Here is an 18,743-nt window from a genome sequence, read left to right on the forward strand (position 1 = left end):
AGACTACAAGCTGGAGAAAGAGACAATGGTGGCATGGCCCCAAAATTTCAGACATAACATTGAATTGGCTAGATGGCAAAATCTCTGGAGGGAAAATAGGAAATTAACATCAGCTACATCGTATAAGGAAAATGTATACAAAATGTTCTACAGGTGGCATCTTCCTCCAGCAAAGCTTGCTAAAATGTTTAGAAACTTATCACCAAATGCTGGAAGTGTAAACCACATATGGTAGACATGTAATCAAGCAAGGAAATATTGGCAACAGATTTAGACATGGGTAGAGCAAATGGTGAGAGAACATATCCAATTGAAGCCAGAACTATTCCTCTAAGGAATAATGACAGAAGGTCACAGCAAAGGCATAACTTATTTAATAATACACGTACTGACAGCGGCAAGAATGGTCTATGCACAATATTGGAAGAATGAAAATAAACCACCAGAAAGAGAGATAATAAGAATAATACTGGCTTGTGCAGAACTGGATAGACTAACTCTAGAACTGAAAAATAAGGGAGAATCAGAATATTATAATACTTGGAATAAGTTTTATCAATGGTTGCAGAAGAGAAGGGAAGATCAGAACAAAAATAGTTAGGACAAATAGACCTAGATTGTGAATATTGTACTAATAATATGAATGTTAATGGTTCAGTCATATCTTTGTATGGCAGAATGATGCCAGAACGGCCACACTGTGTTTGATACTTATAGTTGTAAACAATAAAAATATATATTTTTTAAAGTGAGTTTCCCCCCCCGTCCTGCCATTATCCATTGGATAAGAATAAAAAAGAAAGAATGGAAGGTGGACCCCCACTGTATTCAGCAGACCTATGGAGCTGAAAGTCATGAATACTTTTCAAGTTAGCTTTCTTAACATGCCTTGCACAGAGGAAAACAGGACACGATCACTGGCGTGCATGTGTGTGAAAATTGACAAGATGGCAGGTGCAATGATGCAAACAAAGCTCACTACTTTTGTACATGTGTGGTCTTATCTAACCTTAGGTGGAAATATGTTCAAAGGAAAAGAATAGCAGTTGAAAAAGGATGTCTACATGGTCCCTGAGGATCATACATTCTCTGTATTCTGCACAGTGGTGGATTTGTATGCTGTGTAGATGCAGATAGATAAATTCTACAAGACATCCATAACTAAGTACATTTATTAGTTCATCAGGTATCCTCATAACTCACATTTGTGATGAAGTCCTTCTTTAATGACCAATCCTTTGTACATCTGCTTTGTAGGTAAAAGATGGTCATCTCGTAGTGATAGAAAGCAGCTGCCATGAGTTAGAGAATTCAGGAAAAAGTGAGGAAAACTTCCCCAACCCATTGAGGGTCAAAACAGTGACCAATCGGGATTACAGATGTGGCCATGTGTCATGAACCACACTTCCCAGGGTACCTTTAACTACATTTACCATGATGCATTCCCTTAAGGGGACAGCTCATAATTCCTAAGTAACTATCCAATTCCCATAGACAGGCTGGGACAGCACAATACACTTTCAAAGACAGCACTTGATGTTTGCTTACATCAAAATATGTTATTGTACAGAGACTGTAATGCAGAGGTTGTATTCAGCAGGTTCTGACCAGTTCTGGAGAACTGGTAGTGGAAATTTTGAGTAGTTCAGAGAATTGGCAAATACCACCTCTGACTGGCCCCACCGCCATCTATTCTCTGCCTCCTGAGTCCCAGCTGATTGACTTGGTCTTCTTTTGTTGCCCTGCACAGGAGAATGGAGCTGGAAAGCAGATTAGTGGGGTGGGGAGGGAATGGGATTTTGCAGTAACCTTTCCCCAAGAGTGGGGAGGGAATGGGATTTTGCAGTAACCTTCCCCTGCCAAGCCCACCAAGCCACACCTATAGAACTGGTAGTAAGAGGGACTTCTGGTGGCAGGGCAGGGATGTGCAGAGGTGGAGAAGCCCAGCTGAGTTTTCTGAGTACCTCTTCTTGTGTTTGGAGCGATCCCCAGAGGATACACGAATCCCGGAGAGATTAGTGCCGGTGTAGGGGATCCTCGGGTTGCAGTGTGGGGGAAGGCAACCCCCTGGCAATGAAGAGAAGATCCGCTGAGCCCAGTGCGAAAGAGCCAGCTACCTGTTAATGGCGGCTCCAAAGTCCGGACTGCCTCCGATGTGACAAAGCGAGAAAGTGACAGCTTGTAAGATCGGTGGAGAAGGAGGTGCAGAAAGACTTTAACAGTGAAGAGTGAGACCAGCGAGTGATTTCTTTTCCTTTTATTGTGAGTTATATCTGTCAGAAGCCCGAGAGAAAAGCGGCTAGAAAAGCGAAAGTGTGATAAGCGTGGTTGGAAAGGCTTGACAGACGGAGTGAAAGTGTGGATTACAGCGTTTGAAAGGAGAAGTCTGTGAGGAGAAGAAGAACTGTTGGAAAGACTAAGAGACCTGTGGATTCAAGTTTTTGAGTGGATTGTTATATTGGATTATTCCCTAGGTTTAAAACCCGAAGAGGAGAGAGGCGATGGAAAAAAAAGAAACATGGCGCTAAATGCGATACATTGAATCTTTGAACTTAGTGCAACAATATAACAGACTCTATTTGACACTATTTGCTCAATAGACCTTTATCCGATTTGGAGGAGAACATTATTTGACTGAGGTGAAGGCAGTAAGTGAAGGAGATTAAAATATTGGACTCAAAAGTATTGGGGAAAAAAAAGAGAGTAATTGTAGTTTGGGAAGAGACCGATTGCTGACAGCGATTAGTCAGCACTTTTCACCACCCTCCTTCCGGTGTGCCTGAAGAGAATTACAAAATTCCAAAAACGTTGGATTTAATCCTGACCTTAAAACTCTATTTTCTTACCACTCTATTTTATTTTCTTGAATTCTCCCTTGGTACTATTCTGTTAAATTTTCTATCCTGTCTCCTATTTACTGACTTTCTGATATTAAGGCGAATTCCTTTTCTCTTTTCACTTTTTTTTTCTTTATAATAGCTATAAATTTATTTACTTAGAAAAGGTATACTGATTACTAGACTTAATTGCTAATTGATTTAATTGCTCTGAATAATTAGTAACAATAAGGATTGTAAAATATTGCTGATTTAGAATACTTAGAATATTTAATATTAAGATATAGGATTAGATAAAAGTTTATATAGATTTATAAAACTTGGAATTTTATAAAGTTGAAATTTGGTTTGATTTGATATATTACTTGCTATACATATTTGTTATATAAATTAACCATAGAGAATATTATATAGTGTTGGATAGTGCTCTATAGTATTGGAATATAGATCGTGTAAATTACATGCCCGATTGAAGACATAAAACCAAAAATAATACGTATTTATATATCTTAATTTCTAGTTGAGAGTACTGAACTTAACCACTCAGTAGATTGGTAGTCCAAGCAATTAGACATTGAAATTTTTTCATAAGGGTAATAACACTGAATGGTGATTTGGGACAACATAATTAACATAATTCAACAGCAAAAACAAATACTAAAAGAAATGACCTCCACAACAACTACGGCCCTGAAAACGGGAAGGAAGACTACCCCAACCCTAACAGCCACCTTGGCAACAGCTTCCCCTACAATTCAAAAAACTATTGAAGAATCCCTAACAGGAGAAAAACAATCCAATGTCTCAAACGCCAATATAAAATCTACTCTGCTAACTTTGCAAGAATCAATGTCAAAACTGCAAGAAATAATGATCAAGAATCATAATGAAACAAGAGCGGATATCAGCGAATTAAAAGAAGAGATGGGAAAGCTAAAAGCTGAGATGAAACCGGACATACTTAAGGTAGAGGACAAGATTGGGACATTACAACAGGCTATGGAAAAAAATGAAACAATGATAAAAGAAATAGAGACAAGGACAGAATGAACGGAAAAGAATCTAGAAGGGTAGACGAAGAATTAAAAAATGTAAACAAAGAAATGGAAGATTCCCTGGTCTACCTAGAAATGGACAAGGCAGCTGCATACCTGAGATTTCAGAATGTGGAGGAATCGAAGGATGAAGAACTAGAGCAGCTAATGGGAGAAATACTGGCCGAACTGGTAGGAAAAGATAAAGACGACATACTTAAAGAATTTGATGAAGTTTATAGGGTCAGTACCAATTACGCAAGACGCCATAAATGTCCGAGAGAGGTTCACATCCGTTTCGCAAGAAGGAGTATGAGAGATATAATACTCAGACTGTCGAGAGATGGAACAATAATGTACAAGGGCAAAGAGATTATGATCCTCAAGCAAATCCCAAGGAAAGTGAGGGAAATAAGACAAGATTACAAATTCCTAGCCAGTTATTTAAATCAAAAAGGAATTCCATTCAAATGGTTAATCCCGGAAGGGATGTTAATAACATGGAAAGAAAGGAAAATCAAAATAGACTCTATGGAATGGGCACAAGACTTCTACGAACAGTTAGTAGGCACGGAAGACCAAAATACCAAGGAGGAATCTAAAAGAAATTTGCAGGAAGACAGAAATCGCCATAGAAATAAAAAAGAAGGACCCCCCCAAAACTAAGGGAACAACTACCCACATCAAGAGAGAGAAGAACCAATCCCATAACAACTACAAGGAGAGAGCCGAATTATCACAAGACAAAAAGCGAAACAGGCCTAGCTAAATGGAGGAAGAAAAGAAATTCCTATCTATCAATATAAATGGTTTAAATTCAACAACTAAAAGGAAAAGGATAATAGCTAAACTAATTAAACAAAACGCTGACATAATATGTTTACAAGAAACTCACATTAGAAAAAATGATGAAAGATATTTAATTTTCCCAAAACTAGGGAAGTTATTTACGGCACCAGCAGATAAGCAAAAAAAGAAAGCAATTGCAATATACGTGAAAGACGACCTAAAAGCAGATCTAATTTGGTCAGACCCGAAAGGAAGAACTCTGGTTTTACAAATCTCAATTAATACTATTTCATTTCTATTAGTAGCAATTTATGCACCAAATGAAGAACAAGGAAAAAATTTTAAATATTTACACCCAAAAATAATAGGATTTGAAAAAAGGAACATCTGTATGAGTGGCGATTTTAACTCTATTGCTGATTACCAAAAGGACCATAGTAATGAAAGAACAAAAAAGAACAAAAAAGGGAAAAGAGAGTTTCCCAAGACTTGTAAGGAAATGATGAAAGAACTAAATTTAGTGGGTTTATGGAGAAAATTAAACCCAGAAGACAAACAATTTACATATTACTCTAACCCGCATAAAATATGGACAAGAATAGATATGGCCTGGATGAATGGGGAAATCGCAAATGAAATAAAAGGAATTGAAATCTTACCAAATGAATGGGCCGACCATAACCCAATTCAAATAATTTGGAAAGGCAGGAGAAAATCAAAGAAAAGATGGACATTAAACACTCAATTAATAAGAGAAGAAGAGTATATTAATAAGCTTAAAGAGGAACTAAATTATTTCCTAAAGGAAAATGATAATGATGCAATCTCGAAACAAAATATTTGGGACACATTGAAGGCAGTCATAAGAGGAATAACAATCTGTTATAATGCCATGAGAAATAAAAGAAAATATGCTCAACAAAACAAATTACAACAACAAATTAAGGAATTAGAAATCCAATTACAAAAAAACCCCAAAAACCAAAGAATACAAAATCAATTAATAACAACTAAACATAAATTGAACTTATTGGAACAAGAAAAAATGGAAATAAATTTGAAAATGACTAAACAAATTTATTTTGAATATGCAAACAAACCAGGAAGATGGTTATCTCATAAACTTAAAAAAGGGAAAGAAAAGAGATTGATATATCAATTAATAGACGAGAAAGGCGACTTACAACATGAGATAGAAAAGAAAAAAGACATCATTCACAAATATTTTGAAAAGTTATATAAAAAGGAAGAAGTTAATGAGGATAAAATAAGAAATTACTTAGAGGAAACGAATGACAAAGTAATTGGAGAGGAATGGATAGAATTATTAAATAAAGATATTACACGGTCCGAACTGAAATCAGCAATAGAGAATCAAAGTAATAATAAAACCCCAGGGCCAGATGGGATTCCGGCAGAATTATATAAAGCAATCATGGAATTAATTGGACCACTGATGATGGAAGTGTTCAATGAGGTACTACTAGCAGCTAAGATGCCAGACTCGTGGAGGGGAGCATTGATTTCGCTGATCCCAAAGGAGGAAGCTGACCACAGATATATTAACAACTACAGACCAATTTCACTCCTAAATACTGATTATAAAATATTCTCCTCCATTATAGCCAATAGACTAAAACAAGTTTTAAACCCACACATACAGGAAGACCAAAATGGATTCCTCCCGACTAGACAAATAAAGAATAATTTAAGAACAGTAATAGACGTCTTAGAATTTTATGAAGCCCACCCTGAGAAACAATTCACACTTATATTTTTAGATGCAGAAAAAGCATTTGATCACCTAAATTGGCATTTCTTAATTCAAAAAAATTTATAATATGAATCTAGGCACTAAATTTGAAAATATCATAACAACAATTTACGACACACAGCAGGCTAATATCTTAATAAATGGGGAACACACAGGTCCAATAAAAATAGAAAAAGGTGTTAGACAGGGCTGTCCTCTCTCACCTCTTCTCTTTATGTTCTCTCTAGAAACACTCTTACCAAGTATCAGACAAAGTCCCGAAATTAAAGGATTGAAGATTAAAACAGAAGAATACAAATTACAAGCGTTTGCCGATGATATGGTCTTCTTTTTGGAGGAACCAATAGAAAAAGAATACAAATTGATAAAAGAATTAGAACAATTTGGCGCAGTAGCAGGACTTAAAATCAATTTAAAAAAAAATTAATGATCAAAAACTTAACAGAAGACCAGAAAAAAGAATTAGAGGTAAGTATGGGAATACAGGTAACAAAGAAAGTCAAATATTTAGGAATATGGCTAACACCACAATGTAAATCACTCAAAGAGAATAACTATGACAAATGGTTGCAACAAGTAAAGAAAGATTTAGAATCTTGGAGCAGGTTGCAACTTTCACTATTGGGCAGAATTGCTTCTATTAAAATGAATATTTTTACCAAAATTGTTATACCTATTTCAGACAATTCCAATTAAATTGCATAATTTTTTTTTTTAAGAACTAAATAAGATAACACTCAAATTCATTTGGCAAGGAAAGAAAGCTAGAATTAACTTAAAGGCATTACAGGATCTGAAGAGCAGAGGGGGATTAGCACTTCCAAACTGGGAACTATATTATGCAGCAGCTACTTTATTATGGTTAAAAGATTGGGTGAACTTACTTAACAAAAGAACACTATTATTAGAAGGCCACGATTTGCAGAGAGGTTGGCTCGCCTTCTTATGGGAAGTGGGGAAACCCAATCAGTCATATTTTCATAGACACCTAATTAGAGATTCACTACTAACCAATTGGAAAAAAGTACGGAAAAAACACTATTTAAAAGTACCGATTTGGCTATCGACAATGGAGGCAATGGTTCATCCCAACAATTTGGACATCACAAAAATGATTAAATACAAAGACTTATTAGATTCACAAGGAAAACTGAAAACACGACAAGAATTACCAGAGTGAGGATTTAAAATTGATCAGTGGGTATATCTCCAAATCCATAGTAGATATAAACAAGATAATAAAGATTTCAGAATTTATAACAAACTCCAGCACTTAGATAAAATTTTATTAGGATCAAACAAAAAATATATCACTAAATTTTACAAATACTTACTGGAAGTAGAATTAGAACAAGAGCTAGTCAAAGGAAATATGATAACTTGCAGCAGGAATGTCGGATGGCGTATTACATTAACAGAATGGGAAATAATTTGGAACAGAAACAACAAGATCACAAAATGGGCAGCTTATAAAGAAAACTCATACAAAATGTTTTACAGATGGCACCTTCCCCCTTCAAGGTTGGAGAAGATGCACCCCAACACAAGTCCTAAATGTTGGAAATGTAAAAGTATAGACGGAACCTTTTTCCACATGTGGTGGTCATGTAAGGAAACCCAGAAATACTGGCAAAGAATTAGAAAATGGCTAGAGGAGATAACCAAGGAACAAATTGAATATAAACCAGAGTCCTTTTTATTAGGGATTTTTGACAAACAATTACCAAAAAAGATGAAATATATAATAACACATATCTTAACAGTGGCCAGGCTAACGTTTGCTCAGTGCTGGAAACTATCTCACATACCTACAGAACAGATGATTATCCAGAAAATTTCAGATTGTGCAGAAATGGACAAACTAACCCTAGCCCTAAAAAACAAAGAGTCTTCAATATATTACAACAACTGGAATCCCTGATACAAGTGGTTAGACCAAAGATAGATCGTGTATTATAAGGTATAAAAAAAAAAGAATGAGATAAACTTATTTGAGTGTAATCCAAATATAGATACGGATAAGATGTGTGTATATGATACAATTTAAGAAGAAAAGATCTTACAAACTGTCGAAAAGGAAAATGTTTTTAAATGTTCACCCTCCCTTCTTTTTCTTTCTTTTTCCCTTCTTTTCGCGTTTCTTTCTTTCTCTCTTTCTTGCTTTTTTCTGGTTTTGTTATTTGTGTATATATTGTAGATTTGTTTTTTTTTATTGTAAAATTAATAAAATTTGTTTTTTTTTAAAAAGAACTGGTAGTAAAAAAATCTGTAATGGTATGTAAAAATGACTTTTTAGAGGGAAGAAACAGAGCCCAGGGAACCAAGCAGATAAGAGGCAGGTTAGCCTGCAGCAGGAGTGTGGTGTGGCAAACATCTGAAACCCTCCCTAGTTTCTTGGACTGTAAAGGCAACAGGGCATCAGGGGAGAAGTGTATTTTCAGACTTGCAAGATTTGGTTGGTGTAATCTTACAATAAAGAAGAATTAGTTCATCTGAACTTGCTTCCTGTCTGAAAAAATCTTGCAAGGCTGTCAGAGACCCCTGGGAGCAGGCAATCACAAAGATATCCAGATCATTAGATATATAGGGTTTTAAAATGCCAAACATAACCTTGAATTAAACTTGAAAGCCAATGAGTAACTAGTACAGCTCTTGCAGTGATGGTATTATCTGAAGAAAATAAGAAACACCCATCAAACTCAAGCCAATACATTCTGCTGTAGCTTTCAAGTAGTTTTCAAAAACAATCCCATGTAAATCGCATTACAATTATTCGGTCAAGAACTGCATCTCCTGCTCTGGAAATGTTCAGAATTGAAACATAAGATGGAATTATGTCACAGATTCCACCTGCAAGCCAAAATTTTAAATTCAAATGGACCCTCCATCCAGAGGAGTGCAACCAGAATTATTTATTTACGTTTTTAAGGCCACCTATCTCATCATAATGGCTCTGGGTAGCCAATAGCAACTAAAAATAATACAACCTAAATAGCATAACAACCAACGCATATTCAGCAAACAGGAGAAAACTAGAAGCAAACATCAAAAACCATCATTAAAATAACAATTTTATGGGCTTTGCCATACATCTGAATCCCAAGGACTTAAAAGAAATAATAGAATCATAGAGCTGAAGGAACCCATTGCTCAGTGCAGGAATCTAGCTCCAAAACATTTGAAAAACATGTATGTTTTAATTTCTTAGGTATATTCTACTGCATGCCTGCCACTTAATTCCAATCTGTTAAAAATGGATCCAAATTTTATGGATTCTCGTGCTACTTAATTTCATGTTGGATTCACATCCTGCATTGAATTGAAAGGCCTCTGATTAAATAGACTTAGGCTACTTTTAAGCTGTTGAAAGAGATGAATCAATGTTTGTGGGTTGGTGCTAATTCAATAGGTCATAGCAGTGCTCCTGAAAACCCAGGTAATGAGAATAATGGAGAATAAGCAGGTTGTGTTGACAATGCATTAATATTTGTAGACTGCTTGGGTTGTGCTGTGATCAGTTTTATCAGTCCTTGTAATGCTAAAATAAAAGTAAAAAATTGCTACTGCTCTCACCTTGATTAAAGCTGAGCAATGACCCATATCCCATTCGTACATATTAGAAACTTCTGACATAGAAAAAAAATCATCGTTTCTTGACTCTGGGGATAAGGCAGGAATGAGGTCAAGCAGATCTCCAATTGCATTTAGGAAACTAATTTCAAATTTAGTGAGAGGCTGAAATGAAAAAAGATAACAATATACCTAAGATTCAGGTTTATCTAAATGAGTGTTACACATGACAGGCAGAAATAATCCATGCCTAACCAGTCTGTCTTCAAATTGGGGATCTGAAAACCTAAAGTCCAACAGCAGAAATGTTTTAGTTCAAACATTCATATTAAAATTCAGAAATAATAGTTCATAAAGAAAGTTCATAAAGGAAATTAGATCTAAAACTACCGATTTACCCAACATGCTTTATTCAGACACAACTTTACTGATTAGGATCCCATTTAGAGATAACCAGATACAGGAAAAAATAATTTTCTAAAGCACCTGAAGGCCAGACAAGGAATAATGGATGGAAACTGAACAAGAAGAGATTCAACCTGGAAATAAGGAGAAACTTTCTGACAGTGAGAACAATCAACCAAAGGAACAGCTTGCCCTTGGAAGTTGTGGGAGCACCATCACATGAGACTTTCAAGAAGAGATTGGACTTCCATCTGCCAGAAATGGTGTAGGATCTCCAGCTTGGGCGGGGGGTTGGATTAGATGACCTACAAGGTCCCTTCCAATTATCTGTTATCTGTTAATATTTGTTCCTTGAGCCATACAAAGAATGAGCAAGGGGATTTTTTTGGTTCAGCCCCTGCAGATGTGAGGCTTCAGAGGAAAGAGTCAGAGAGTTCTTGTCAGCAGATTCTGGTAGCTCAAAGTGCCCCATAGAGGTAATCCTTGAGCTTCTGAGTGTCTGCCACACAGGCGAGGGACAAACTGCCCTGTTTTGTTGCCTTAACAAGATTGCACAGTGCTGCAGAAACAGAGCCTGTTCATTACAGTCACATGTCGCAATGGCCATTAACAATCCCCCATCATTGTTCTCCCCAATGCAATTGTTAAAAGAATGTGTAGGTCATTCAATGGACCATGGGGTGCCATTGGAGGCCTAGCACAGGCGGCCTGCCTGCTTTGGCCCTCTCAAGGCCTCCCCCATGCCCTCAAGATACCCCTTACAGGCCTTTCCCCATCTTCACCAGGTTCCCCCAAGACTTAGTGAAGGTCCCCGAAGCCTTCCAGAGCACTGGGACAGATTGCTTCATTGTGCGGCCATGTGACATGATTCCGGAAGCAGAGCTTTCAGAGTCTGAGAGGTTTTCAAAATCCTACATGGACTGTATTAGTGAAGCAGAATGGGTTGTCTTGTCCCTCAGCCATATGGCATGGTTCTAGGAGCAGTTGCTATTTTTTCAGCCACCGAATTGCATTCTGATATTGCACTACTTCTGGAATTGCACCATGCAAATGCAAGACAAACCACTCTGTCTTGCTGCTTTCAGGTGGTTTGCACAGTGTGGCAGAAGCTTTCTGCAGCTTCCTACAGCACTGTGCAACCTTATTAAGGAATCAAAATAGAGTGGTTTGTCTCAAAGCCACCATTTTGCTGGTTGCTTCCACACAGGCAAGGGATACAGCTCTGTTTTGTTGCCTTAATGAGGTTGCACAGTGTTGCAGAAAGTTTCTGCAGGGCTGTGAAAATTGTGTTAAAGCAGCAAAACAGAGTGGTTTGTCTCTCTCCCATGCGACACAATTGTAGAATCAAGCCATGTGGCCAAGTGACAAAGTGACCCATTCCAATACTATAGAAGGTTTCGGAGCTCTTGAAAAGGTAAGTGAGGAGAGGCGTCTGGATCCTAGTGGATGGGAATAGGCTTAAGGATAGCCGAGAGCCATTGGGAGAGGGAAATTCTTGCAGAGACCCGATGGGCAGGATGGGGGAGAAGATAGGCAGGGTGGTACTGCAGCATCCATGTAGTTGTAGTAATGGCATATGAATATTGGGGCATTGCACCAACCATAACTACAGGACTGGGTCATAAAGTAGCTTTTGGGGTTCCACCATAATTTCAAACAACTGTTAAGCCACTGAGAGTAAGTCAAGGACTACCTCTATTCCCTGATAAAGGAGTTTCCATCATAGAAGAGCCAGAGAATAGGATCATGTAAGTGATGAAGAGTGCAGCATAATATAAACTATTTCAATATTTTTATCCTTTTTATTTTCTCTTTTTTATTTCATTTCCATAAAATCCTAACAGAAAATGCAAACTGTCAATTCATTTATAAATATTGCAAAATATAATAAATCCACCATAAAATATATATTTCCTAATCAAAATCACTGCACTATGCAGCATAGTAGAACAAATGAAACAAACTACATATTTAAAAATTGGGTTTTTATGTACAGTATTAATAAATAATGTACAGTATTTTTTTGTTCTATGTACAGCAGGGGTCCCCAACCACCGGGCCCCGGACCGGTACCGGTCCATGGATCATTTTGTACCGGACCGCCTACTTTGCTTGGGCGCCACCATCTTGTTTTGACGGCGCTTGAGAAAGTGCTTCCGGGTGGCGTTTGGGTGCTGAAGGAATCCTCGCGCCTTAGTTTCATCGAAGGGGGGCGCGGCTTCAAACGAAGATCTGTCCCAATGGCGGTGGAGTCTCGCATTACTCAGGAGGAGATTAAGAAAGAGCCTGAAAAGCCCATCAACCGCAAGAAGGTACAAAGGAGGAGTTGAAGGTGGCGGGGAGAAGCGGGGGACAGCTGGCTGGCTGGTCGCTCGGCTCACCTTGCCTTAGTCGTGTGTGCTGATGCTGGTACTGGTCCGTGGATAATTTTGTACCGGGCCGTGGTACAAAAAAGGTTGGGGACCACTGATGTACAGTATTTTTATGTTTTATGTACAGTATTAATAAATAAGGTGCAGAGGATGTGCATTTGTTGGGGAAAGACTGCCAGTATTTAGCACTGAACAATACTTCTTCCAGTAGCATCATTGGCAAATCATTCTTGGTTTTGGTATAAATAAGGCTAAATTAAGGCTGAGGGTGGCAGAGGGGGATAGATGCCAATAAACACAGCGAGGGCCAAAAGGATGGCTATTTTCTTCTTTTGAATATTGACTATCAACTCAACTGCTCATCTTAGTTGAAAAATACAGGCAATTATTGGGGTTTACTTTTTGAATTGAAAAGTAGAGGCCAATAGTTTTCAACAGTTATGTTACATTTACTTCATAAAAATGTTTTTATTAACATTATGGACAGAATCAATAAATGTTTTTCCTTCTCAGTTTCTGTAAATTGTTTTCAGAGAAATTAATTCAAAGAGGATAAATGCTATTTTCACTTCAAATGGTATTGACCTTGATTCCATTAGCCCCAGGCTCTGTATTTTCTTGCAGTGTTGCTGAGTCAAAGAAAGACAATTTGTTTGGTTAATCACGTCTTTACTGTCATGCTGTGCCTGAGGATGGAAATAAAGGTGAAAGCTTTTTGTATCCAGTGAATTCTCCTCCTGCTAATTCACAATGGCAACATCCTGTTGACTCTCAGGTCACCCAGCCCATTCCAAAATTAGGGCTATAATGGAAGCATTTTCCCTGAGTGGTATAGCAACTGCAGACAGACGTTCATCTTGTCTCTAAGCTTTATAAATGGTTAGAGAATTATTGAGTAATGCTCCACTCTGGGGCTGTACCAAGTTCTTTATCAAATGGAACAACTGTAACATAAAGGATGCTTTAAATATTCTGTATAGAAAGCAGAAAGACTTGGTCTTAACTTAAATCTTGAAGTAAACTATATTTCCCTTTCTGAAAGTGAAAGACAACATATTGCTTCTTACTGTCCTTTTCTGCCGTTTAGCCCATTCCAAGTTTCCCATGTACAGCCCATCCAGCTGAGCAATAATGTAGCCTGCATTTCTCCAGAATGGGTCGTCCTTGTTATTTTTAATCTGTTGCCTGGTCCACTCATCCTGTTTCCTATGTAGGAACAAATCTGAGTTTAGGATATATATTTTATCAGAACTACTGAGATTTATACTTAGATTTATACTTAGTTATATATTGCTGGAACAAGTGGAATTAGCTTAGTAAAACATTCAATAACTCTGGGGATTCTTAAAGCCGTATTATAGCACTTGTTTCATTGCTACTTATGAATGGGAACATTTTTTTACAATAGAATACATACTGCATAAAATCTTTTACTTTTTGTTCAATGGTGACAGTCTTAATCAGCTGATGATACAGATTTGCAACATGGTCATTCATACGCCTGAAAGAAATACACAGGAAATATTATTTTAGTCCACTTGTCTTGCCTCGACAATATGAACACAACTTGATAAATTTTATGTCTTAACTTATCTTTAGTACAGCAATAGTTGTTACATTCCAATATAAATAATAAGAAAGACTGCACATAATTTAATTCCGTATGCAAAATAACAATAAGTATGCTTCCCACCCTACTCACAGTAACCCTAATTAAAACTATATATTTCAAGTTATTTTTATAAGATTTTCTTAAATTAGCTTGAATCTTCTTTCATTTGGTACTGTTGTAGATTGAGCAATGAGAGGCTAGACCAGGGCATGGATGCAACAAGACTTTATTAAGGTAATAAAGGACTGAACGTGTTAGCCCTGCCTGGAGCAGGCTCACAGCGAACAGCGGCTGGCTGAACCCTGCAGCTGGCTTTTATAGCCGGCTGTCGAGGGAGGCCAGCCAATGAGGGGCAGCAAACGCCCCCGCAGCATGAACGGACCTGGGTGGGGACTTTGGCAAGTTCCAGGGACATAACACCCCTTCCCCCCAGATGCGAACACGCATAGTCATTTAAATAAGCGGGCGGTCTGTGCTGGCGCCCCGAGCGTCGTAACTCCGGTGAGTTACCAAGTGTCTCAGAGTTCGAGGAAACCGGTAGGGTTGGTGATGGGGTGCAGCCTCGCTCTGCGGTCTGCGCTGGTACCGGTGCAGTGCTTCTGGCCGGCGATGTCGTGGCCCCATCTGCTGGTTCAGGTGGAGGACCCATCGGGCAGTCCCGGTCTACTGCCTGCTCCCTTGGCTCGGGTGATGGTGGCGAAGAGCCTCTGGCATGGTCTTCGATGAGAGTTTGGTGAGGCACCTGGGGACCGACCTGAGCCCACGATCCGGCACTGGCGAAGATACCCTGTCGCTTCCTTAGCTGGTCCAGGTGTCTTCTCCATATGCGGCCGTCTTCCAGCTGGACTCGATACGACCTGGGGCCGGTGATGGCTACTATCACTCCTGGAATCCAAAGTGGGTCTCCGGCATAGTTCCTTGCAAAGACATGTTCCTGCAAGACAAAATCTCTGACCCCCGTCATTGAAGCGAGAGGGGTGTCAGGGCAATAGTGAGGGTGGAGCCTATCCAATACAGTTCTTAGGCGTCTACCCATCAGAAGTTCAGCTGGGGATTTGTTGGTGACCATGCATGGGGTTGAGTGTTGGCTTAGCAAGAAGCGGGAGAGTCTGTGATGCCAATCTTCTTTGCTGAATCTGGCTAACACTTCTTTTGTGGATCTAACGGCTCTCTCTGCCAGTCCGTTGCTGGCAGGATGAAAGGGGGCCGTGAAGATGTGTTGGATGCCAAGGTTGGTGGCAAAGCGGCTAAATTCTGTTGAGGCAAACTGGGGGCCATTATCTGAAACTATGGTATCTGGTAGCCCGTGTGTTACGAATAGGCGGGTCAGGGCCTTGGTAACCGCTTGCGTGGTGGTCGTGGATAGTTGGGCCACATCGATCCATTTAGAGTATGAATCTACGACCACCAAGAAGGTTTTGCCGTGTATTGGTCCCGCTAAGTCAATGTGTAGCCTTGACCAAGGCGCGTTGGCGCTCTCCCACTTTGTGGGGGTGGTGACTGGAGGGGATGGTCTGGATTCCTGACAGGGTTGGCAAGAGCTTACCCACTTGACGATGTCGTCGTCCAAGCCAGGCCACCAGACGTAACTCCCAGCCAACGCTTTCATCCGGACGATGCCCGGGTGGCCCTCGTGTAGTGCCTCTAAGACTGGTGTGCGAAGCGAGGCCGGAATGACAACTCGGGTGCCCCACAACAGGCAGCCCTGTAAGCTGGATAGTTCCTGCTGACGGGTCTTAAAAGGTGTGAATTCGGCTGCGAGGTTAGAGCCCGGCCACCCCCTCCTCACCCAGTCCAGTACCTGGGCAATGGTTTTGTCTGTCTTGGATTTGGAGGCGATGTCGAGGGCGGTGACAGGAAGGTCGAGCTCGGTGACATCGAAGATGGCATGGACCGGGGCCGGGTCCTCAGCTGGAGCTGGCAGGGGGCAGCGGCTGAGGGCGTCTGCGTGGCTTAACGTTTTTCCTGGGCGGTGGATGAGCTTGTACGAGTAAGCCACCAGGAACAAGGTCCACCTCGTCATTCTGGGAGACAACACTTGGGGAGTCTGCTTGTCTCCAGATAGAAGACCCAGGAGAGGCTTATGATCCGTGATTAGTTCGAAGTTGTGGCCAAAAAGGAATTCATGAAATTTCTTTACCACTGCCACTGCGGCTAAAGCCTCCTTGTCGATTTGACTATAGTTACGCTCTGTTGCTGAGAGCGTTCTGGAAAAGAAAGCGATTGGTGCCTCGGAGCCGTTGGGTAGTCTATGGCTTAATACGGCTCCAATCCCAAAAGGGGATGCATCCGCTGCTAGTACCAATGGGAGGTGTGGGTCAAATTGAATAAGGACCGCGTCTGATGTGAGCAGTGATTTGACTGCGCAAAAGGCGGTGTCTTCCTTGTGTCCCCAGTGCCACGGTGATTTTTTATCTAAGAGCCTGTGTAAAGGCTCTGCTACTGATGCTTTGCGAGGTAGGAATGACGCATAAAAGTTCAATAATCCCAAAAAGGCTTGTAGCTCGGCTTTAGTGGTAGGCGTGGGTGCCTCATGGATTGCCTTGACCTTGGATTCTAGGGGGTGAATGCCTGAGGCGTCAATTCTATAGCCCAGAAAGTCCACCTGTCTAGTGGCAATGGCACATTTCTCCCTTTTTAATTTGAGGCCATGCTGTCTGAACCTGTCTAACACTGCTCTGACTCTCTGGAAGAGTTGGGGCCTGTCCCTGGCCGAGACCAATATGTCATCAAAGTAGGGCACTACGCCTGGGAGGCCCTGAAGTATACGCTCCATGAGGGATTGGAAGATGCCCGGGGCAACACTTACGCCAAACTGGAGACGCCTGCACCGGAAGGCACCCCTGTGGGTCACAATAGTTTGCAGTTCGGCTGTTTGGTTGTCAACAGGGAACTGTTGATACGCTTGTGACATGTCCAATTTGGCAAAAATGTTGCCGGGCTCAAAGGTATGCAATAAATGTTGAATGACCGGGACTGGGTAAGCGCTAACTTGTAGAAAGCGGTTAATTGTTGTTTTGTAATCTGAACAAATTCTCAGACTGCCATCCTTTTTAAGGGGTGTGACAATTGGCATCTCCCATTTGGCGAAGTCTGTCGGCTCAATGACCCCTTGCTTTAATAATTTATCCAGCTCTGCGTCCAGCTTAGGCCGAATGGCGAATGGGACTCTACGAGGTTTCAGCCGGACTGGAACCGCTTGGGGGTCAACTGCAAATGAGATGGGGGTACCATTATAACACCCTAACTCATCGCTGAATACGTCTGAGTTGTCAGTGAATAAGGAGTCAGTGTCAGAAGCTGAGACAGCATGGACTCCTGTTAACCCTAGGCCGAGGTAGGGGAACCAATCAAGCCCCAAGAGACTAGGGAGGTTGCCGTTAACTACCACTAGAGGCAGGTGGCCTTTGAAAGCTTTAAAATTAACAAGGAACTTGCCTTTGCCGAGTACTGGAATGTCCTTTCCCTGATAGTCCTTCAAGGTGATCTGGCACTTCTGGAGCTGGTTTCTGGATAGTCTGGGCTGGATTTTCTTGAGGGTGCTCCAAGAGATGATTGAGAGCGCTGACCCCGTGTCAACCTCCATACGACAAGGTTTACCTTCTAATAAAATGGAGAGTGTGATTTTACTAATAGAATGACAGGTGTGGTTAGCATGGTAGCAAGTGTGACAATTTAGTACTTGCCTTTGGGGTCCAGAATGGGAAAAGGAAGGAACCTTTTGTGCTGAGTTGTGCGCGGCCTGGCAGACTCTGGCGATGTGGCCTTTTTTGTGGCAATTGTTGCAGATGGCACCCTTGAATTTGCACGAAGCTCTCGAGTGAGGTCCGCCACAGGATAGGCACAGGATGATGTGTTTGGGTGCACTGTTGCTTTCTTGCCTGGTTCCTGTCTGTGGTTGTTTGGCATGGGCGAGGCGGTGGATGTCTGTTTGATCGTTGGGATCATCTTCGTTGATCACCTCTTCTGAGTGAATGGTGGCACAGCTTTGTTTGGGAACGGGACCTTGAATTTCGGTGGCTGACTGGGTTGCCAGTTCTGCAGCCAAGGCTTCCTCGACGGCCTGGGAGAGGTTGAGATCCTTCCTGGCAAGTAGTCGCCTTTGGAGGTGAAGGTCTTTGACCCCACAGACGAGCTGGTCTAGGAGCATGTCATCAAGATAGTTCCCGAACCCGCAGTGGAGAGCTGCAGTCCTCAAGGCGGCCATATACTGGTTGACGGTTTCCTTTTCCGCTTGCTTCCTCATCCGGAAGGTGAAACGCCTCGCGATCTGTGAGGGCCTGGGGGAGTAATGATTGGTGAGGATCTCCAGCAATTCTGCCCAGGGGACATTCTTTAACTCACGTGGAG

General features: G+C 40.7%; 1 protein-coding gene across 1 annotated transcript in view; it reads right to left on the minus strand.

Moving 5' to 3' along the window:
- The window catches only part of PLBD1 (phospholipase B domain containing 1), a 46,758-nt gene that overhangs the window by 9,041 nt on the left and 18,974 nt on the right, over positions 1-18,743 (minus strand). The window contains exons 3-5 of the mRNA XM_087935490.1: positions 14,199-14,282; positions 13,849-13,987; positions 9,930-10,169 (exon numbers count right to left, since the gene is read on the minus strand). Of these exons, the coding sequence (XP_087791616.1) occupies positions 9,930-10,169; positions 13,849-13,987; positions 14,199-14,282 (463 nt within the window). The remainder of the gene's footprint in view (positions 1-9,929; positions 10,170-13,848; positions 13,988-14,198; positions 14,283-18,743) is intronic.

This window comes from Pseudonaja textilis, chromosome 5 (genome assembly GCF_049901715.1).
Source record: "Pseudonaja textilis isolate UNSWEBS1 chromosome 5, rPseTex1.2, whole genome shotgun sequence".
Taxonomy (NCBI): domain Eukaryota; kingdom Metazoa; phylum Chordata; class Lepidosauria; order Squamata; family Elapidae; genus Pseudonaja; species Pseudonaja textilis.